Genomic DNA, 23,630 nt, shown 5'->3' with positions numbered 1-23,630 from the left:
GTACGGGAAAAATCTGACGCGTAACCAAAAAATGTGATGGTAATTTTCTTCCAACGCCGATAAAGAAATTTCACTTCAAAAAATGTACTATGAGGCGGTATATTCTTATCAAAATTTAACTAAATAAAATAAAAATTGCCTAGTAAGCGCACACATTTATTTTTTATTGTTTCGTTTTGACTTGAAAGGGACTCCTACTATTCAATTACACAAGACTTCTTTTAAAACATTAACAAACTTTTTTTTTAAATTAATTTCTTAAATATTATTAATTTTAATGCGAACAGTAACAAAGTTTCGTGAATGACATCTTGTTATTATAATTTATAATATGATCAATTAACGTTGTCATTTAATTATATAAAACAATTTTTTTTAAAAACAATACTCAATCTATATTTGTATTCTGTAAATGGCTAGGCCAAGCAGAAAAGGAACTACAATGTGAATTAGGTGTCTCATTTACCCATTAATTTGTCATGTTTGGTCATGTTCTTTTTTTTAATTTGATGGCCTGGTTTGTTCCAAGTGTGACCCAGAAACAATAATTTGTGATTGTTAATAATTACGTGATTTATAGTTTCAAGTGACGGGCATTTGAAGCTCTTTTGGAAAAATATTATACGTCTTGAGACAAAATTATTTTTTGACATGCGTGACCCACTAACGCTCAATAAATTTGAGTGGGAATAGTTACGAAACCGGGGGTAACCTAGTGGGTACCGGCTGTCGAAAAGTGATTTTATATCAAGCCCTAGTTTCTATATCTATCTATCCTTTACATACAGCCTGTGTTCAGTTTTTATATCTATGGTTAGTGACTGTATATTTTTACGATGGCAATGTTTTCCTTGTGATAGATCACGTGACGGCACGTGAAATCTCATAGACAATTCGTCCATTCGTCAGTTTTCGGGTGAAGAGGCAGCGCAGTTTGGTGTTTTATTGAGCGGCCTGCCTATAGGAAACTAAATCATGGCGAAAACCATCTCATTGCAACAGGCTAATAAGGAGCATACCCTTGTTGTATCCAGGGACTTTATTTCCCAACCCCGTCTAAGTAAGTAATTACATTTTCTTGAGTACCTACTATATCTTGACTGGGTGGCTGGCACAATATCTATGTCAAAGTATTGATTTTCAGGAATCACTTAGAACTGTTTGTGTAAGTAGTAGTTTTCAGGATAGTTTTCTAGTGTGCATATTTTATTAAATAGGCTATATTTCTATCTATAAGCCCCAAGGTCTCGTGATATGAATAGGCTCCTTTCATTAAATTCTGAGATTTCTGTATCTTGGTCTTAAATTGTAAAAATTCCATTAATATCACATAGTTTTAAGATAAATTACTCGACTTGCCTACGGTTTTAAAAAAATACGTTTTTATTGCAACTCGTAATATCTAGTCTTGTGATACGCCCTTTTAAAGTTCTACTTAGAATATTCTGTATCTTCGCTCATTCAATTCTCCTATTATTCTTTATATTACACCTGATGATCTGGTTTAAATTAGTGAGAAATCTTAAAAAAAATATCTTGTGATTTTTGTCATGTGATGGTCTATTGAGTAAAGTATGTAATGAGATTGTAGACTTAAATCCAATGTGATAATTTCTTGAACACTAAGTGGAAAACCTGTTCAAAATCTTAATGATGAGGCCTAATCAGTCAGCTAATAAATAGTATGTTTGAAATACCTACTTTTGGTATAACCCATCCTTATCTGTCCATCTTATAGTCTGGTTTCTGACTTCTATATAAAGACAACTAACAAGCTTGCTGGTTTAAAGATTTATATAAAGATAAATATTTTTTATTATAGCCTACAAAACAGTCTCGGGAGTGAATGGACCATTAGTAATCCTTGATGAGGTGAAATTCCCTAAATTCTCTGAGATTGTTCAGCTCAAACTTGCAGATGGCACCTTACGTTCAGGACAGGTAATTATTTTTGTGTAACACATTGAGCCAATTTTTAAGGTTCTTGATTAGTAGTTGATAGTTCTATTGATTTGTGACTAAATTTCACAAACATATCACTAAAGATATGTTCTTATCATTCTTTAATTAAGATCATTCATGTTTTTCTTATTTATTAAATTTCTTTGTATACAAATATATCATACTATTTTTTTCATTAAATTTAAATAGAACTTAACTTTTTTTAGAGAAACATAAGTATGTTGAAAAGACCCAAAAGGTAATCTTAAAAATAGCCTTTAATTTATTTAAGATTTAGAGAAGATATAGAGAAATTTATGAAGAATGTAAATTAGCTTTTTGGAACATGTTCATTTATTTTTAAAATCATATTTCTAGGTATTGGAGGTCAGTGGCTCAAAGGCTGTTGTCCAGGTATTTGAAGGTACATCAGGAATTGATGCCAAAAACACACTTTGTGAATTTACTGGTGACATTCTACGTACACCAGTGTCTGAAGATATGTTGGGTGAGTTTTGCATGTATTTCAAATCCAACAAGAAATATGTTTTGTATATATAATATACTAAATACAGAGTAAAAAATATGATATTAACTATTGTGTTAAACAACGCTTTAGTCGTTTTTTTTAAAGACTTACCAAAATTATTTTTATTTAAATAATACGTAAATTATTCTACACAGGTCGTGTATTCAACGGCTCTGGAAAGCCCATTGACAAGGGTCCACCAATCTTGGCAGAGGACTACCTTGACATTCAGGGACAGCCAATCAACCCCTGGTCACGTATCTACCCTGAGGAAATGATCCAGACTGGTAAACATTATTATTTAGTGTGGCTGTTGCACAATAAAAATTAAAGCTAAATTATTTTTAATTAAACACTTAGTTAATTAACTTAAATGTATTTGAATGAAATAAGTTTTTTATTTTACATTAATATGTGATTATGCTACCTTTTCCAGATCTTAATGAAGGAAATAATATATGTGTGTTGTACAGGTATTTCTGCTATTGATGTGATGAACTCGATTGCCCGTGGTCAAAAGATCCCCATCTTCTCAGCAGCCGGTTTACCCCATAACGAAATCGCCGCCCAGATCTGTCGTCAGGCCGGTCTTGTCAAGGTATTTGCAGGTTTTTTTTACAATAAGGTAATGGAAAAGGATATGTCGTGAGATTGTTTTAGGAATTGAGAATTAGCTTCCTTTATTTTCTATGAATTTTTTTGTCTGTGGAGGTATTACAAGTTTAATGGTATTAAAATTTGCTCCTTTTTCATATATGTATTTTAAATAATTCTTGAAATGTGTTATCATTTATTTGTTGATTAATTTTATATTATTTTTAATAATTGTCGTAAAACATTACTAAACTGATTCAACCATGTTCTTAGGAAGACTTTTACTGACTGTTAATCATCACTCACTTTGAATCGTGTTAACTGATTGTTACTACTACATATTTAAAATTAAATAACATTATTATTTCATTCGATTTAATAGTATATTGACATATTTATTGTTTTGCCCTATGAATTTTTTTCTTAAGTAACTAATCATATTTTTCAAAGGTCCCCGGTAAATCAGTGTTGGACGACCACGAAGACAACTTCGCCATCGTATTCGCCGCTATGGGTGTGAACATGGAGACAGCCCGATTCTTCAAGCAGGACTTTGAAGAGAATGGCTCTATGGAGAACGTGTGTCTGTTCCTTAACCTCGCTAACGATCCTACCATTGAGAGAATTATTACCCCACGTTTGGCTCTCACGGCTGCTGAGTTCTTGGCCTACCAGTGCGAGGTAAGAAAATAATCACAAATTTAACTTATGAAAATGTTCAACAATATACATATTTCCAACGGATTTTTGTGTGATTTGCATGAAATCATGGACTTCCAAATATTGTATAATTTTAGATATTTGCGTGTTCATTTAGTTTTCTTAGTGCATGAGGTTATCCAGTGCCTTCAATTATACCTTTTAAGTGTGTATGCCGTGTGATAAATATTAATAAAGGCCGGCAACGCACTTGCGAGCCTTCTAGCAATGTGTGTCCATTGGCGGCATATCACTTAACATCAACTGATCCTGCCCGTTTGCCTCAAAAAAAATCTTGTCTATTTTTAGTTACGCGAAATATTAATTATCCTGGAAGCTTTTATAAATCTATTATAATATTAACCAAGGGTTGGGTCTTGTACTGAAAATGTTAAATTAATTGCAGAAACACGTACTTGTTATTCTGACTGACATGTCTTCATACGCTGAAGCGTTGCGTGAAGTGTCCGCCGCCCGAGAGGAAGTACCCGGACGAAGAGGTTTCCCAGGTAAGTTCTTTGACACAGATCCTTAAGGAAAGAATGAAGATGACTCCCGTATGTCAAAAACGTATTGGATCATAGATAGACATATTTGGAACATACTAATGTTGGCCTTAGAATATTTATGTACTTGATTTCTACTGTTTTCTGATTTAGCTATAACAATTTAGATCTAATGAAATATCAGTAACATGATAGATAAGATAATGTGCATTTACTTTCGTAAACGCAAATTGTCAAACCTATAATTTTATCTTAGATCATATCCGTATTTCGAGTATATATTTTTTAAATGTTGTATTATCTGTTCCTAGGTTACATGTACACCGATTTGGCCACAATTTACGAGCGAGCGGGACGTGTCGAAGGCCGTAACGGATCTATCACACAGATTCCAATTCTTACTATGCCCAACGACGACATCACTCACCCAATTCCTGACTTGACGGGTTATATTACTGAGGGACAGGTTAGTATTGTCTCATTTTGTTTAATGTTGGTCATACATTGGTCTTACTGAATTACGGCTTATTTTGATCGATTTGCAATATTATTATTATATATATATATATATATATATATATATATATATATATATATATATAAGAATAAGAAGCTAGGATGTCATGGAGCAAATTCTGGGGATATAAAGAAGTACTGAATGCAGATATATACTTAAAAAAGAGAGTCTTAACCACAAGTATAAGGCCATGTTTTGATTACGGTCAGTCATGGATATATGACTCGAACAAAAACAGAAAACTAACAACTTTCCAACGAGCAATGGAAAGTTATGTTATCAATTAAATACCAAAGGACAAGATCAGAAGCACAGAAATAAGAAACAACACAAACGTTATAGTGCATCCATCACATTGCAAAATACTTAAGTTTAGATAAGTAAGTAAGAACAGTGGTAGATGGACAAAGAGGGTAACAAAGTGGAAAGGGCTACCAGGAAAAAGAAAGAGAGTTCGCCCTGTTGCAGGGTGGGCTGATGAGCTAAAGGAAAATGCTCGAAATAGACAGATGAAGCCAATTGGAGGAGGTCCCTGAAAAAAAAATATTTTAAGTTTGTGTATATTTTGTAAATTTTTCAAGGAATACAAGAGGCTTAATTATTACATGTAGCATAATTAAAATTAAAAATAATTCTGAAAACCCTCAATAGCGAGACATCCCTGCATATATCAAAAGTGAATACGTACATGTAACTGACTTCAAAAAAGTTATCAGTTTGACTCGTATCGGATTTGGATAATATTTGAGTAAGACGATCTTTTGAGGTTTCCAAGCATCTAGTTACTAAATTTCTACTGAGACCCAATTCGGGTATATTCCGACTTAGGGAACACTCCAAGTTTCATTAAAATCGGTTAAGTAGTTTTTGAGATATTACATCCATTCATTTCTCGAGACATTTATTACCTAGGTAAATAATGTTGACAGGTGTTAGACGAATTCAATCAAACAAACGATTAATATATCTTTAATTGCTTTTTCCTAAGATCTACGTCGACCGTCAGTTACACAACCGTCAGATCTACCCTCCAGTCAACGTGCTGCCATCTCTGTCCCGTCTCATGAAGTCTGCTATCGGAGAGGGTATGACACGAAAGGACCACTCTGAAGTCTCCAACCAACTGGTCAGTATAAATAAAGAATTAGTAAAATAAAATTGACATACAGCAGTTCTATTTAATTACTGTAGTGGTGTATATACAGTGGACATTCGGTAATCCTGCCAATGTCTAATCCGGTCAAGCCCTTTAATCCGACACGGTCTATTATTTATTATTAAATACTATTTTAAAATTGACATCCATAACGAAATATGATTTGTAAGTCATACATATAACATGAATAATATTATCATAGGATCTGCAATTGTCGGATAACAAGGTACTCTTTTGTAAAAAAATCCGGACTATAGGGGGACTTGGACAATACTCTATAATCCGATACTGCCTTGCTAAATGTTTGTCGGATTACCAGGGGTCCACTGCATATTATTATTATAGTTCGTAAATTAATTTGTAATTACAATTATAACATAAAAAATCTTTAATTACCACGCTTACAACAATCTTGCTTTATCTTTCATCAATTTGGCTAAGATGAATATAGCAGTGTTGGCCTAGTGGTTCCAGCGTGCGACTCATCCCCGAGGTCGTATGTTCGATCCCCGGCTGTGCACCAAGGGACTGTCTTTCTATATTCGCATTTAAAATTCGCTCGATTCGGGTATTAACTAATGGTTTCCGTAGCTGCCGAAGGTTCTCACGAAGTATGTTTATGACATCTTTATTTTACATTTTTGTAGCAGTCTTGCTCTGGTGCTACACATTCACGTCTAACTCATATAACAAAGTGATTATTATTGTTTGACATTTCAGTACGCGTGTTACGCCATTGGTAAAGACGTGCAGGCGATGAAGGCCGTCGTGGGAGAAGAGGCTTTGACGCCCGATGACTTGCTCTACCTCGAGTTCCTTACCAAGTTTGAGAAGAACTTCATCACGCAGGTAATGCAAACAAAACATTAACTGTAAATTTTAAACCATTGTTGACATTTTTAGTAGGTTTAAGTTCAAAATTTATTTAGGGCGATAATAAGAAGACGTAACTAACAAAAATAAACTCAATCTAGAGCTATTTAAGTTTGCGAGTCTACAGTATAGCTACGATGGTCGTGTGTTCATATCTCGTGGATTTTATATATACGCTTTTAATACTTTGTTTGGTCCGGGGAACAAAGTCGTAAAAAGTCTTTTTTTCCCAGAAAAAATAAAGAATGTTATTACTAGGATACTAAGTAAATTACATACAAATGAATCATATGAAAACGTTTTTTTCTTATTGACGATTTTAACATTGTTGTTATGTATTTAAATTAATTTTATTTTATTAAAGTATTCCTATAGCTACTCATTAAACAATATTCAAACAATTACATTATACAAAAAAGCCAAAAACGGAAAACACATTCAAACATAAATATAAAGCACAGTTTTACCTATTTATACACAAAATAGAACAAAGTACAAATTAATATTTAATATAAAGGTAGAGTAACAAAGCCATTATTAATAAAAGATTCTAGAGTTATTTAAAATATTTTTTAAGCATTTTTAGTTATATTAAATATATCTATTTGCTGGGAATTTGTGTTATAATCTGTAGGTATACGATACATGGCTGAGTTACGTAAATAGTTTTTATTAGACCGAGGAAATTGGAATTGTTGGGTTTGCCTTGTTTTGTATGATGACGGGGTGTGAAATAGTAAAAGCGTCAATAAGTCAGGACAGTCAATTAAACCGTTGCAAATAGCGTGTAAACATTTTCGTATTGTTTACGTCTACATTCAAGGGATTCAATACCAAAGTACTTGCAGGAATCTATGTATATACTTTCGGAAATCCTTAAAACTTAAAAACTTTTTTTTGAATGTTCTCTATTGCTTCAATGTATATCTTTGATATTTTATTTCATAATATATTTTTTTGCATGTAAATAGTAAAAAATAACTAAATGTACATTACTATAATTTGTCTAATACATGTAATAATCTCATTATTTGTAAATTAAAAACCGCACATTTTGATGAATGTATAGAACGTAATAATTTACTAAGGCATTTTATTTGTTTTTTTTAATTGTTGCGTTATTTATTATGGTTATTTGGTACAATTACAATCTAAACTAAAACTATCTTTATGTTTGTTGCGATCTATTTCACGAATGTAAAATTAGGTAAACGGGTATTGTCCTTGTGTTTTTTTATAGTAAAATGTTTAGCAAAAGTTCTGAAAAAATTACAGTTTTAGTACTGTTTTCGCATTTTTGACTTCCTCGGAAATCGTAATAGTGCTTTAAGACTTTTATCCCCGGGGCAAGCGACTTAACGTACAGTAAGCGTAAGGAAACCAGTGTGGTTTAGACCCACAAATGGGCGACATGTGTCATAAATGTGGTAAAAAAAAAACAAAGAAAGAGCTACAATCTAAAATCAAGACCCATATGTCTTGTATAACTTCAGGATATCATAATATATAATGTATCAATCTAAATTTTAAAATGGAAAACAAGATACTGTTTAAAGACACATACAACACACGACCTTTTTTGAATTAACTGTAAATAATTAAGAGATACTCTCCCAGCACCATAATAGGGGGGATCTGTGCCCCGGAATGCTTTGTAAATATTATTTAAAAACATTTTTTTTTCTATATGTTAACACTGCATTGTTATTAGTAATACTAAAATATATAAAATTTCAGAGTAACTACGAGAACCGCACCGTGTTTGAATCCTTGGACATCGGCTGGCAACTCCTGCGTATCTTCCCCAAGGAGATGCTTAAGCGTATCCCGGCCGCCACTCTTGCGGAATTCTACCCTCGAGACTCGCGTCATTAAAACCTTTATAGCCCTGATACGACCTTCTTAGCCCTTTGCTATCATGTTTGCGGTATTTCAACGATTTTTAACCTTATTAAATTTCTGGGTATGATGAACCCCCTTACAAGGTTTTATCCGCTAACGCGATGGTAATATCATGTGAGCCGTATAAAAATAAAATCAGCCAGGTACAATAAACATTATGCCTTGGCTTTAGTAAACTGTTTCACGAGATTTATTAAATTATTTATTTACATATAATATAAAAGCTATATTTTTTTGAATGTTGCTAAACAACGATTGAACAGAATGTCGTATCGCGTCCTTGTAAGATATTACTTATTAGTAAGTTGTTAATAGTTAATGTATTTCATGTGTAACAATAAAATTATATCGTGTTGATATTTAAAGCCATATATGTGTTGCTAGAACGTTTTAAAGACAATATATTTTTCGCTCTATTCAATTTTTATTTGCACAAAAATGGGAGGGCAAAAATTTATACTGACAACACCGGATACAAAGTTTTGCTTTCGATAGCTGGATATTCCTGTTCTGGAATCGGTATGTGATATAGCTTGGAAAGGACACGTGTATATACGCAGGAACAAAATGTTGCATTCCAAATTCCTTTTCACTCCAAAGCTTTATTCTATAAAGTGAATTAGGATACTGTTGTTTGAATGGAAATAAAGTATAGAAATGACTAATTGTATTATTTTGCTCATGTGAAGGATAACCTATGGTTATAAGTTAACTACCTGATCATGACGACTGAAAACATCGGAATATACGCACAATCAAAGCTAATGCTAATAACAGATTCTGCGAGTACGGCGTTCCACTTCTATGTAATAAAGAAAGAATATATATATATATATCATTATACAAAAGATTCCTGACAACACTCCTATGAAAACTAGGTAAGTACTTGCTCTATATGCTCTTGGTGAGAATTGAGAATGTAAAATCAAAGATAAACGTATCCGACTTTAAAAAATTAGGGGGGATATTATTATTTTATTAGAAAGATTATATTATAAATAATATAATATTAATATAATATATATAATATAATATTAATTATAAATAATATAATATAATATTAATTATAAATAATATAATATAATATTAATTATAAATAATATAATCTTAACATCTTAAATAATAAAAAAAACTTACACAAACTGCATTCTCCCAACTAAAAACAACTTTAAAGTTACATTCAAAAGCGGCAATTTCAAACATAACATTCTCGACTTCGACCAATCAGAGCGCAGTACAGGATCGGCGTCGATACAGTGGTATTATTATGATCTTATTGGGATATTTTAAGGGAATTAAGTGAATCGTGTGTTTATTTTAAACTATGGACCATCCTGTAACACCTAGTCTACCCAGACATTCAAGAAAACGGCAAAGGGTCCAGAGAATTGGGCTGTAAACATCAAGAAACGGTCAAGGTACGTATCTATATAGTGCTTACACAATTTTCGTACTTGAGTATTACTTTTGGTTGGAACTTTATTTAGAAAATCTATTACAAATATCAATGTAGTTTTTATTTGTGCGATTTATGTCTATAAAATAAAAGAATATTATTAGGAGTAATAATTGTACCTTAAAAAAATCATTCTGGGCGTCGACGTTTTTCTTAATGTTTACAATGCAGTGATGTTCGAGGCATTACTCTGTAACATTTTTTGGCACCTATTACAAAAATATAGATATAAAAAAATGGTATTTTATATTACAGGTATTCTTCTAAGGGTCTACCAGAGCGTACGTTTTGTCAACACAATACTGATTTTAAATTCGGAACATTGTCTATGGCGGATATCAAGTATTTTCACAATATATTTTACAAAAATACCGATAAAATATCTATGACGGATATTAAGTATTTTCATAATATATTTTACAAAAATCCCGATAAAACGTCTCAAGATGCATTTATTTTAAAATACTGCAAACCAAAACCAAAAAAAGCCGTACAGGGCGACAGAATTCAAATAGAAGAAAATTACTACAGGCTAAATTTAAGGTTGTTTAAGTGAGAAGTGTATTGTTCCTGTTTGTCAAAATATTTAGCATAATAGTATTTCTTAAAATATTGCAAATTACAAAACATAGAGTTCAAACAATAATGAAACATTTTGTTAAATTTGGTTCATTGTTGACTGAAAACCGTTGTGGTAATCGCAAAAAATTGCCTTGCAGAGAAAAGTGGCTGCTGTCAAGGAATTTTTTGTTGTTTCAATTGCGATGAGCCTCATTATTGTCGAAGGTCAACTAAAATATTATATCTAGCAGCCGAACTTAACATTTACAAAATGTGGCGTATATGTAACGGCATCCTAAAGTAGGATGCCATGATAAAGTAGAACAGTATAGGCCGATAGCTATATTTTCAAGTCCGGCGAAAGTATTGGAAGCGGCACTTCAAAAATGCATATTTAATCAAGTGAGTTCCCAACAATCAGAAGCGCAAAACGGGTTTTCAGTCTACGAGGAGTACCACTAGCAACCTCTTAAGTTATATGGCGAATTTTAGTCCAGTAGTGGACAGTGGAAAACAAGAGGACGCTGCCTATTTCGACATTAAAAAAGCGTTTGATTTGGTCGATAATGACGTGCTTTTGCAGAAGTTTGCACATGTAGGATTTACTCCACACTGTGTAGGTCAGAGCAGAGGCTTACATTACGAGATCAGGCGTGACACACGGCAGTAATTTGGGCCCGTTATAATTTCTGATAATGCTGAATGACCTTCCGAAAGTTGTCAAGAATGCAAAGTGCTTGCTCTTCGCTGATGATCTCAAACTGCATACCGAGAGTATAGATGACTGTATACGGCTGCAGGAAGACATTGATCGAGTGGTTAATTGGAGCAGGAGAATTAGATTAGAGTTTAATTTGGCGAAATGCAAAGTCATATCTTTCTCGAGGGCACGGTTGCTCACTCGATTATACTATTAATGGGCTAACGTAGGCTAGAGTCTCAGAGGTCAAAGATCTGGGAGTATATTTTAATGCGAATGTTGGTTTTGCACACCATGTAGATAACATATGCAAAAAGGCTTACAGGAATCTGGGGTTCATATAACGAATAGCATATCACGAATATGCAATTAAAATTTTATACAATGCGCTAGTTTTTTTTTTTTGAGAATGGAATCTCGCTGTTGGCCTTAAGGGCCTTTACAGCTCAGCTCGGGCTGTTTTGGCGAGCGTAGCTCGGCAATGCGCTAGTGAGAAATAACATGGAGTACAACGCAATGGTGTGGGCACCATAGGAGGTTAAATACAGTCTCATGTTAGAACGAGTACAAAATAAATTCACTCAGTGTGTCCAAAGTGTATCCGTTGTATCCGCTTATGTACCCGACCCTGTTTGTTCTGGGTATGGTGGGTTACGACCAGCTACGCCTCAGAAGAACGCTAGCTGTGTCAGTGTACTTATTTTAGATAATTCATAATCTGGATATTATGGAGAGACTGGGTCTACGGGTACCAAGTAGAAACCTGAGGTTTCCGGCAAAACTTTTGGATGTACCGCGCGCACATTGCAGCTTGGTTAGCAAAGCGCCACTCACGCGAGCAATACGAGTAATTAACAAAATTTCTACTGAGGTAGACCTATTTGTTTGTACACTGGTTGAGTCCACAAGAGTTGCTTGTTAGTTATAAGATTTAGGCATATACATATAATATTTTTTAATGTTTTATTTTAGGATAATCGGAGTAGGTATTATTTTGACGTTCTATCGAATTATGTGTAACTGTTAAGATGTGGAAATAAATAACACTCAAGCACAGAATAATTTAAAAGTCAAGAAAGCATATTTTAGAAAGATATTTAATACGCATTTAAATTTTGGATTGGGCTCTCCCCGAACAGACGTCTGCTCAGCTTGTTTGCAGCACGATGAATTATTAAAAGTAAAAAAAGGTATATCAATATGAAATGGTATTATGATAGATAGGAGAGTACACAAATTGCGATTTTATGATTTAGGTCGCGAAGAAAATGCTGATGTGATGACATTTTGTTTTAATTGTCAAAAAAATTGTCCTATGCCTAAACTTCCTGATTTCCTTCCTGAAACCACTTATTATTCTACACAATTATATCTTTATAACTGTGCCGTTATTCAAGGCACTTCTAAGGCGCTCGACTGAAGACACTTTCGCGAAAGGCTCAAATGAAATTGCCTCTGTACAACAGACACCACTGTTCCACCGACTTCGTTCAACAGACTTTATTGGAATAAAAACAGTACGTCAGACAGGTGGCAAAATAAAAACTCGACAATTGCGACAAGTTATACCCCAGAAACCGTAAAAGTTGTTGAAGTAGTGTTTCCTGTAGTAGGGACATTCATTTATACCGCCAGATCGAGTATTTGGGATTATTGAAAAAGATATACGCAAACAGGATATAATAAAAAATCCCGAAGAATACTTGACCATTATAGAAAATTACAGTACTGTTTTTAAGTTAGGAGTTGACTTCAAAGTTTATGACTGGAGAAACGCTAGGAAGACTTGTGTCAAAGATGTTGATGGCATTTTCAATTACAAAAATCTAAAAGATTTTTTATTAAAAGAAGAGTGGAGTTAATGTAGTCGTAAAGGGAGACTTTTTCTATAAAGTGAGCGACGGTATGTATAAAGGGATAACAAAAAATAAACTTCTATACCAAGACTGTTGGTGATATTATTTCTTCTGGGCGTGTAAACACAAATAAGTTAACAGATGTAAAAAAATATTAATAAAACATTACGGAGAAAATTGGATTGAAGATGAGGGATTGTTGTTCTATAAATCTTTATTTGAGACTTGAGAATACAGAAGATGGAACTACAAGTTCTAACGCAATACTTGAACATGTAGATGAGATTTTATGTGAATATCAGAATGGGGAACCTCTTTTACGAATATGATTATTTTCATTTTTATTATGATTAAAAGTATAATGTCCTTAAATATTACACAATTTTTTTGTATAGCCATACAAAATGTTTTACTGCTTACCTAGATGGGCATGATTTATCTACGTATAGTTTTGTCAATATAACAATTCGAAAAATTAAAAAACTCAGTTTCCCACAGTATCAAGATAATTTACTCACTTATTGTTTAATTTCAAAAATGGCAGTCTCCAACACAACCTATGTCCAATAAAGCGTAACAAAGTCAGAAATCTCCAGTTTTTTTTTACAATTTCTTTAAATATTTTCTTGTTACCGCTATGAAATTGCTTCAAACTACTTAATAATAAAACTATGAAGTATATTCTTTAAACTGTTAACTATTTTACCAAAATAATAACTGAAAAAACGTTTTTCATGTTTATTTAAAATGTAAGTAAAATGTAGGATGCCGTTTTTGTTACGACGACTCAATTATATAACGTGATTAACTAGTTTGTAACTTGTACATTTGGCGTAGCAAACTCCCATATTCCAGAGTAAACCAGCTCGTTTGCTGCCCACCAACCAGTGATAGATCTCTGCACTCTCAGCTCACACTAGGAGTGTAAAGAGCTAAATTGCAAAAAACGTATTTCCTTCTATCAAACCATAGATGTCAGTTCTACTACTAGTTGGAGTCTGTGTGCTGGATGGTTTGTGCTCAAAAATAAAACCTGTAGGTGATTAGTACGTGTCGTAATGAAACAGTGATGTGTCCTGACAAGGCGCGCAACCATCGAAGCGTACGAACGTGTTCTTCTCAGAACAGTTCGATATCGTGGTCTTACGATAACGCAATTAACTGTTCTTTTCAGAACAAATTATTGTTTAATGACGATAACGTTTACAACTGTCCTTGTCAGGACACATCACTGTTTCATTACGACACGTACTAATCACCTACAAACCCAATAACAATATTTTACGTGCAAATTCAACGAAATTCTTGGATTGTAAAAATAATCTAGGACATGATAATTGGTTAGGCAAGGGCGGCGAATACAAATTTTCATGGCTGTGAAGGCCATGAAAATTTGTAATCGCCACTGCATAAATAAATTTTGTTAAGGATTTTCGAACAACTATAACACTAAATTCAGGATCACCTACTTTTCTTTTATGAAAAAAATGAACAGAAAATGATCTCTTGCTTATTGAATTTCATGTGAAAGTTGTATGCAGTGGGCCACCACCCAGTGCGCAATGGGAAGAGAGTTATTTTTACTATGTCTAGGTTTAGCGCTTACCAAAATGGTTTAGGGTTACGTTCGTTTTAACTCTTTATTTCGTGTTTATTTATTCTTTTTACCCGATAACGATTAAAGCATTACAGTACAGTACAATGCCATTATCTATTATTGATCAGTTTCATGCATGTTTGGTTTTCTTGTTGAACGAATTACTAACTAGTAAAGGACAGTTATTTCTTCCAAGTTTACTGGAATGTGTCCTACGTCTCTGTCGTAAATGTCGATACAATCTCGGTCTCGATCTCGAAAACGCATTTCAGGAGATGGGTAGGAAATTTCGAAAAAGGATATAAAGAATGAATTTAACAATTTTATTTTATTGGCCTTAAATGGGACCTGTTATAATATTATCAATGTACCCATGAGTAGCTTTTGTAAAGATTGAGACATTTTAAATTTATATCAGGCTGTTCGAAGGTCAAAGTACATGATAAATATAGATAGATACATGAAAAAACAAGTAGGTGGTTTAATTTATTTATGATTAAGTATTACAATGTTGCTCGTGTAAATTAAATGCTGTAATTTATAAGTGGATCTCAATGCTGGAATTAAGTTACCACTGTTCCAATATTGGAATAAATACTAGATGGTTTTTAATTAACCGGCGATACCAACAATGGCTTCCGAGGCGAAATATTTTACATCAACATCAGGATCTACGTTCAACTTCTCCAAAACAGGTTTAACTTGTGGCTGAATAACAGCTGAATCTAAATACGGCGCCATCTTTTGTAGGGTCTTCGCGACATTGAACCTCACGTTGGCAACACTATCGTCGGCCGTAGACAATATGGCGGGAAGAAGAACTCTAGTAGTTATGTCCTTGCCACAAACTTCGGCCAAAACATTGATGCAAAATAGATAGGTCATTCTGTGCAAGTAGTTTTGTTCTCGTGACATTGCTAGGACTTTGGGTATGACGTTTGTCTCTGCCCATGCTGGACCATACTGTTCAACAAGCTTCTTTAAGTTTAGAGTTGCAGCTTCACGGATGGCATAAACATGGTCAAAGAGCCAAGACATGCAAAGACCAGTGAGTTTCTCATCAAAGAATTCTTGTCCCAGCTGTCCAGCAAGTAAGGGCATGTGTTCAATGATAGCAAGACGGACTCTCCATTTGGTGTCTTCAGCCAACTCCATAATAGCTGGTAAGAGGGATTGAACTAATTGCTGTATTCCAATCACTTCATTGACACATTCAAGGTTAGATATGATGTTTAATCTAACTTCTGGGCACTCATCTTTAAGTTGTATCAGAAATAGGGGTAAAAGGTGCTCAATGGTGTTTTGACGTCCCACTATTGGACTGAGTCCCATGATCACAGAGGCCAGGGCAGACTTGACATGTTGATTAGGGTCACAGACTAGGTCCTTGATCTGTGGCAGGATCATATTCATGATGATGTGCTCTTGGTGGGCTTTGTCCAAATTCATGCAGAAATCCTTTACCTAGAATAGAAATCATAATGATTTATTTATCATGTTGCAACAATGTAAAATACAAATATGTATCTAACCTTAATTTATAAAAAAGTTATAGGTACCTTTCCAGCGGCAGCAGCGCGAACTTCAGCTTCAGAGTCTTTAAGCAAAGCCTGGAAAATTTGGGCCAGGTCCGATCGGGCAAGTTCCGGGCCTACTGCTTGCTGCAGCTCTACAAATCTATGGAGAAAGAGTAAATAATTTCAGTTATATGGTAATGTATACCAATTACCAACAATTACCAGTGTAAGGAAATGTTAAAATAAATTAAATTCAACTGTGTTTATCACAATTTACTAATTATTTATGTTAAATTTGAACTACAAATTTTACCTAAACTATTTTGAAATTCCAACTTATTCCAAAATTATTATTGCTCCATTCCTACCTACAAATCTTAATGAATTTTTGTATGTATTTTAATAATTTTGAAAGTATTAAATTTACTTGCTAAGATTCACTTACTTGTCAGGAATTTCATTGACTAGGATAGCTACTTATATTTAAATTCTATTGTATGTATTTCTCACTTGTCAGCTAGCATGTAACGCACGCGCCACGAAGAATCTCCAGCGCGCGCACGTACAGTTGGCATCACAAGTTGTTCACAGTCTTCAGCTGGAAGCAAGCCTGCTACTGCTGCACAGGCTTCTGCAGCTAGAATACGGACCGAGTCCTGATCATCCTGCAACATAGAAGAAAATAAAAATTATAAGTAAAACTTAAACAATGATGTTACCACTGAAGTGTTAAAAACCTATAAATACAAAACATATGTAAGTTATCAAACTCTTATAAATAGACAATCAAATGTATAATTAAATTTTTCTGCAATATGAGCCCCAATGTAAAATAGTTTCATCTAGTGTGAAATTTTCTTTGTGGGATTTTTTCTAACTTCATTGTACATCTATATAAAATATTAATTTGTACTACTATCAGATATCGCGTTACTTATGCCATTTTTTAATTATGAACCAATGAACTATTTTAGATTTTTAAATTTATATATATCCTGTTTAAAATTCGATGGAGTTATAAGCAAAATAGTACGTCTATCGTTGAGTTAAATAACAAAGGGTCGTGACAAACCCGTGTGAGAATTTCGAAAACGAAGACTTTGTGGGGTCGATGCTGTCAAATCAAGACTAGACTTGATACTTCCCAGTCTACAGTCTAATCAATCATTCAGCACTATAAAAAGAATAGAACAACTTCTTGTTTGAGGAAAACTGGTCGACCACGCATCACAAGTGTAGTAGAAAACAGAATCCTGAAGAAAATTATGAAAAATAATCGTCGAGCTCGAGCTCACGGTGCAATGGAAGGACATGATTCACAAAGACATCTCAGTTGATACTTGCAAAAGAGTCCTTAAGAGAATAGGTTACGGATTTTACACCGCTAAGGAGAAACCACTGTTGACTGCTGCACAAAAAAAAGTGGTTGAAGTTTGCTCGTGATCATTTAAATATAAATGATTGGAACTCCCGATCAGTGGCGTAGTATCTTTTGGACTGACGAGTCTAAATTTGAAGTGACAGTCGCCGATGAAAGTAAAAAAAATGATGAAAGAAATGAAGTGACGGAACAGTGCCTCTGTTCATACTGATCTCAAACGCCAAGTGAAGTTTCCGGCGTCTCTTATGATATGGGAATGCATGTCTGCACAAGGTGTTGGTGGTATGCTGTTTGTGGATGGCTCTATCAATGCTGCAAGGTATCAAAACTGTTTAGAAAAGAATCTACTGCTCTCTATTCCGTCACTTAAGCATCGAGATTCCTTCATTTTTCAACAGGATGGTAGACAAACTATTTTGCATCAGGGCTCGTGTACCACAGCAGGTTTAGTTCAAAATTGAAAATTATTATAAAATTCAAAATATGGTTGTGATAGAATTTATCTTATTGTTATTTTAAATTTGAAGAATTATATGTATTCATAAAAAAGATGAATCTATAAACTAACCTGTGCCAATGTTACAAACATGGGTATGAGATCACTCTTAACATACTCCACTTCAACCACTCGCGCAAACTCCCCAAGTTTGTATGCAGCTGCTCTCCTCACCATTGGTGTATCATCTTGACACAGTGTGCGGAAATGTTCCCTCAATTCAGCCTTTACTGGTGCTGAGACACGTGGGTAGCACACACTGGAATTATAAAAATATTTTAAAAATCAAACCTATCTTGAAAGTAATTGAATGAGGCACGGAGGAAAAACATTTCTATGTTTCATCTATTTTCTTATAGGGTGGTGTTAGTAGAGATGAGAAACCAGCATGAGGAAATAGTTAAAAAGATTTTTGATTACAGCTGATTTGTGAACATTTTTATTTACTTTATTGTTTTTCATGTGTATTTTTCGAAATAGAAGATTTCATTATTTTAATGTAATATAATTCTTTGATTTTCAAGGCTCAAATTAGAATTAGAGTTTTAGTGAATACATTTTATGTACTGGTTCCAATCATTACCTAATCAGGACCTTTTATAATGAAAGTCCCAAACATGCAGATTTCAGTATTTACATCTCTTAGTAGATCAGTGGGTCAAGTTTGTTATATACTTTGATATTTTCATATCATAATACAAATTTGTAATTAAATTTAATTAAAAATGTTTTTGTAATTAAAATAGTGTTTATTATTATTAATAATCTAAAGGTTTTATATAATCTGAAGAAAACTTTTATAAATACCAATGTATAATATGACATAGATTTAATATGTAATGTTTCACTTCTAAATTTTTTTATATCTTTATAATTTGTAATTTAAATTTCAAATTCTAATGTGAATGAATATATATTTCTACCTGAACAGTCCACAAGCAGATGCCCTTGATGTGAACCAATCTCCACCAGCCAACCTCTGCACTAGTGGAACAAAATGTTGCTCCAAGGCCTGTGGAGAGTGGTGAGCAGCAACAGCCCGGAGTGAAGCAACTGCCTTGTCACGGACAACTGTCTCCTCAACAGTGGCAAGAGATTCCAGTGGAGGCAAAAGACAGTGGGCAAACTCACCACCACCAACCAGACTGATAAAACTTCCTATAAGAATATAGAGTATTTACATGAGTGTTTTATAAGAATAATTTGACTACTAACTCATACTTTCACAAACAATTAATATTCGCCACTTGTTTGCTGGGTATGTAAGACAAAAATCATGTTTATATAAATAATCATTATAGTACAAAAAGTCATTTACTTGGTTTACAATGTATGTTTAATATATTATGATGTCAACAATGAACAAACCAAAATATTACATCACAGTACGAAAGATAAAACAATGCTTAACAGTAATTTAAAGCCTAGATGACCTTATGTGATTAAAATAATTTGCGAAATTGCTAATATTTGTAACTTGCCTTCACAAAGGAATAAGGTTTAAAAGTATAGAGTACTTACCAAGTTGTTCTGCAAGTGCCAAGAGTACTTCGTCTTCATCATAAATTGTCTCAGTGAGGAAGGGGATGAGTTCAGATCTAGTTCTTTCAACCCCAAGGGCGAGGGCAATTGTCGACAGTTTCTTTATGGAATTTAAACGTAATTGAACATCCTCGTTTTTGAGTTCGTCAATGAGTACCGCAATCGGATAAAGTGACTCATCTGTTCCCGAGTCACTGGCTGCCATTTTTCACTGCAACTGCGTTTAGAAGAGCTTATTTATGATTCTTCTTCGATTAACACGAGTCTATTTTTATATGTATTCGTTAGTTTTACGAAATTCCTACGCCTTCAGCATAAAATGGAAGCCTGTTTTTGTCTATGGATAAATGAAAGCAGACTATGAAACTTCTTTACAGTGCTACCAGCTCTAATCAAATATTTCACTCATATTTCAATTTATAGATAAAAACTTACAACTACTCTATTCTAAGACGAGAAGACGAAGACATTATTTTATCTTCAATTTGTTATCGTGTTTATATTAAATTACAAGTTAGTGATTTCCTTTTTTGTATTCTATTAAATCTGACGATAATTTTAAATCTTAGCCACAAATATATTTAGTTGTACTTATATTTGTGAGATTTTATTTATCAAAGTTTAAAATTCCCCAAATAACTTATATCTTATTGCCCTTAACTTTGGGCAAGCAGTCCTAAGTTGGGAACCCTAACAACCAGACGATTTAATATTTATAGATTATACTATGTGTAACCAGTATAGATTAAAAATCTCACCATAGAAACCAAATAATACAGACGTTTCGTTTCCAAAGATTCGACTTTATAAACAGCTGATATAAACAATATTTTATAATACTGATAATGACGGTTCTGTTTAAACTTCAAAATGTCCATTTAAATTCGGTTTTGATGTGTTGGTCTGATATTTAATTTTTATCAAAAATATTTTGCTAAATATGCAATAAGCTTTGTACATTTTTATATGCTTTATGATGAGCGATAATGACGATATTAATGCGTCTATTGCACATGTTGTGCTGTGCTGTGTTGCCGGACAAGGCATTGGCCGTATGCACTCCAAGTCTTTCACGCACCCGGGAATGCATGCCAACTTCTTCATACATGGCATACTCGGATTTATGCACTACCAGAGTTAGTGTGATTTTTATTTCATTTTGTGTATCATTAATTACTGACCGTTAGGTCCATCAGTCACCTTAATGTCTTGCACTTAGGGGATTCAACATAAGAGCATACCGTACAGGGCCGGTGTTTCATGGCGGCGTTTAATAGTTAGCCTGTTCGTTTGTACATCCATACAAAGGTCGCTTTTAATTAGTAATAAAGATAAATAAAGATACTTTTAAAAAAAAATCTTCCAGGTGGAAGATTCAATAAGGATTTTAAGTCAGCCTATGCGATCAGTTACGCCGCTTCAAAATATCTAGCGCTTCCGTGCCTGAACGCTGATTTGTATCGTGGGGATGCGGCACTAAGTACGCTTCACCTTGCCTCCGGTTTGATCCCTTTTGCATTGGCTTTAGGAGGAAAAGATGATCAGAACCTGGGAAATTTATTAATCGCGTGCAATGTTGTATCATTGTGCGTGTATTCCCATAAAAATGAGAGACAATGGGGCTGGTACACAGCAGGCGCGGGCGTTTTGGCATATTTCGTCACGACAACCGTGGCAAAGAAAATTACTTATCCACTATGTTTGGCCCTGATGGACTATTGTGCATACAGAGTGTTTCATATTCATTTTACGGCTGCATAAATAAAAACTTTAATATATCGTTTCCTTAAATTAAAATGTCGTTATTGAATTACAAAGTACCTACTACTGTAATCGCGGGTAACTATTTGCTATCAGAGATGAAAATTCCTGATTTTCATAAAGTTAAGTTGTATATTGTATTGTCTGTCAAATCAAAACAAATCGAAATGGAACCTAAGAATTATAATAAAAATTAACTCAAAGAGATAAATAGCACCAGACAATTTAACAATATAGATACAGAAAAAGTTGCTACACCATCTTAAGATTATTTTGAAATTAGAATTGAGATAAACAGTTATGTAGACTGATAGATAAGTAATACAAAATACGACCTCAAATAACCTGTAACGAAGTAACAAACCATGCTATCATCACCCAACCGTTCTCTAGATAATGCACACAGCGGGCTTACTCTACGCATTATACTACTTACGCACAACGCATTTATTCATTTCCTCTAATATTATAAAGAAACCATTTGCTTTTAAAAGCCAAATATCTTTCCATATTTTAGTATTCAGATAAACACATTATATGGTTTACTACACATAACTGAACTTATAATTATTTTAGATGCAAACTGATGATGATGCTATTATTAAATATATCCTGAGTTCCAAAACCTATCAATGGGGCAAGTTATTATAAAGGACTTTACAATATGGCATATTTTTATATAAGAGAAAATCTTAAGGAAAAATAAAAAGCGTAAAGTCTGAAAATGCGTATATAATAGAAAATAAGTTTTCCAGCGAGTGAGCATCGGGTTCAGACCGCGAAAATTAATTTTCCGATATTGTGAGCAACAAATACGAGTGTCGGTTACTCGTAATGGCCGCCGGAAAACGGCATCTGTTGTAACTGATACCACTTGCTTAATTGTCAACGATTTATTAAAAATTGCGGTTGTTTTATAGTCCAACAAGATGTGTTTTATAGAATATTGACGGTAATGAACAGTTAAAGACAAAAGGCGTTAATTTATTGAGATGATTTTTGTAAATCGATGAACGTAAAATAATTATGAAATAATTCTAAACTTACATTTACTGCCAGTTCCAGTAATCAAGAGCTTACAATTGACAGTATACACTTTAATAAATATTAAGTTTTTTGAATTGATTATCGCATTGCAGCGGTTGTAAACAGAACGTAGTAAACGATACCTTATAGAGACGTATTTTCTACGGCATATAGGCATCCTAATAACTCGGAAGTATTATCATATAATCACCATATACCTCGCGTAATAACTCTCAGACACTCCAAGCTATTACACATGACAGTGCCAGCTGGAATAATTCATTTCCCAAATAGAGGTATTACAATTTAATGACATGCTCGGTGTTCCTAATAGCTGAAACCAGGCGCAGACATTTGTAAACAAAACTCTTAAATTTACGCTTAATAGGTCTTGTGTGTAGGATTTGGGGTAATGTCTGGTTATTTACGTACGTATAAAGGGCCGTTTATAGCTATGTTTTAGAAACAATAAAACGGTTAACAGAATGTAAAAAAAACTCTTGACGAAAAAAATCCTCTTAGTTGCATTAAAAAGTTAATTAGTGTGACAAATGCACTAAATCATTTATGACTTCATTATCTTATAACTAGTAAGTAGTACATACGCGAATCTAGTGGGTACTTTTTGATGCAATTGTAGCTTTGCTGTGTAAGGAATGAGTTACTAAATATTTCTTAAATAATTTTCCAAGTTATAAAACAAATCTCTTTGACCGGTCACTTGTCAGACTAATATAAGATTTACCCGAATTCGTAGACTAAAATTGATTTCAAATCTATCCTAAGTTTCTTATGATTAGTGATAATGCTCCAGGACTAATTGAAATGATTCGTGATTCAATTTTGAGTCTTATTAACGTGTAAATAAGTCTTAATTCGCATATAAATGTTAAATGTAAATCTTGCGTTGATGTATTTGTTCAAGCGAAATGTTTGGGTTTATTCTACATGGTCCACCTAAAGCTATAATAAAGGAATTATTAGTTATTTCACGTATTGTATTTTAGTTTATTAGATGTG

General features: G+C 33.6%; 3 protein-coding genes across 3 annotated transcripts; 2 read left to right on the top strand and 1 right to left on the bottom strand.

Moving 5' to 3' along the window:
- Positions 1-890: 890 nt before the first annotated feature.
- Positions 891-9,378, top strand: LOC123720029 (V-type proton ATPase subunit B). Its single transcript, XM_045676448.1, has 11 exons — positions 891-1,060; positions 1,823-1,941; positions 2,320-2,449; positions 2,626-2,757; positions 2,944-3,068; positions 3,515-3,745; positions 4,170-4,272; positions 4,581-4,735; positions 5,775-5,912; positions 6,663-6,791; positions 8,553-9,378. Exons 1-11 carry the CDS (start codon positions 976-978, stop codon positions 8,688-8,690), a joined length of 1,485 nt encoding a protein of 494 aa, XP_045532404.1. The 5' UTR covers positions 891-975; the 3' UTR covers positions 8,691-9,378.
- Positions 9,379-15,360: 5,982 nt separating this feature from the next.
- On the bottom strand, positions 15,361-20,186 carry LOC123720431 (serine/threonine-protein phosphatase PP2A 65 kDa regulatory subunit). Its single transcript, XM_045677030.1, has 6 exons — positions 19,803-20,186; positions 19,205-19,439; positions 18,354-18,540; positions 16,915-17,069; positions 16,447-16,564; positions 15,361-16,351 (listed from the first exon to the last, which is right to left on the bottom strand). The coding sequence occupies exons 1-6, from the start codon at positions 20,026-20,028 to the stop codon at positions 15,500-15,502; spliced, it is 1,773 nt and encodes a 590-aa protein (XP_045532986.1). The 5' UTR covers positions 20,029-20,186; the 3' UTR covers positions 15,361-15,499.
- Positions 20,187-20,682: 496 nt separating this feature from the next.
- LOC123720302 lies at positions 20,683-21,601 on the top strand. Its single transcript, XM_045676850.1, has 2 exons — positions 20,683-20,959; positions 21,190-21,601. The coding sequence occupies exons 1-2, from the start codon at positions 20,797-20,799 to the stop codon at positions 21,582-21,584; spliced, it is 558 nt and encodes a 185-aa protein (XP_045532806.1). The 5' UTR covers positions 20,683-20,796; the 3' UTR covers positions 21,585-21,601.
- The last annotated feature ends 2,029 nt before the right edge of the window (positions 21,602-23,630 follow it).

This window comes from Pieris brassicae, chromosome 2 (genome assembly GCF_905147105.1).
Source record: "Pieris brassicae chromosome 2, ilPieBrab1.1, whole genome shotgun sequence".
NCBI lineage: Eukaryota > Metazoa > Arthropoda > Insecta > Lepidoptera > Pieridae > Pieris > Pieris brassicae.
Note: the sequence above shows the minus strand (reverse complement) of the source record. Positions and strands in the feature narration are given on the sequence as shown.

Bases quoted from the DNA above. Each gene is read 5' to 3' on its own strand.
- LOC123720029 (XM_045676448.1), top strand. From the start codon at position 976: ATGGCGAAAACCATCTCATTGCAACAGGCTAATAAGGAGCATACCCTT. The intron at 1,942-2,319 runs GTAATTATTTTT...TCATATTTCTAG, and splicing joins GCACCTTACGTTCAGGACAG to GTATTGGAGGTCAGTGGCTC. The intron at 3,069-3,514 runs GTATTTGCAGGT...TATTTTTCAAAG, and splicing joins GTCAGGCCGGTCTTGTCAAG to GTCCCCGGTAAATCAGTGTT.
- LOC123720431 (XM_045677030.1), bottom strand. From the start codon at position 20,028: ATGGCAGCCAGTGACTCGGGAACAGATGAGTCACTTTATCCGATTGCG. The intron at 18,541-19,204 runs GTAGAAATATAT...TTATAATTCCAG, and splicing joins TCTGCTTGTGGACTGTTCAG to TGTGTGCTACCCACGTGTCT. The intron at 16,352-16,446 runs GTACCTATAACT...TTTCTATTCTAG, and splicing joins GCGCTGCTGCCGCTGGAAAG to GTAAAGGATTTCTGCATGAA.
- LOC123720302 (XM_045676850.1), top strand. From the start codon at position 20,797: ATGATGAGCGATAATGACGATATTAATGCGTCTATTGCACATGTTGTG. The intron at 20,960-21,189 runs GTTAGTGTGATT...AAAATCTTCCAG, and splicing joins CGGATTTATGCACTACCAGA to GTGGAAGATTCAATAAGGAT.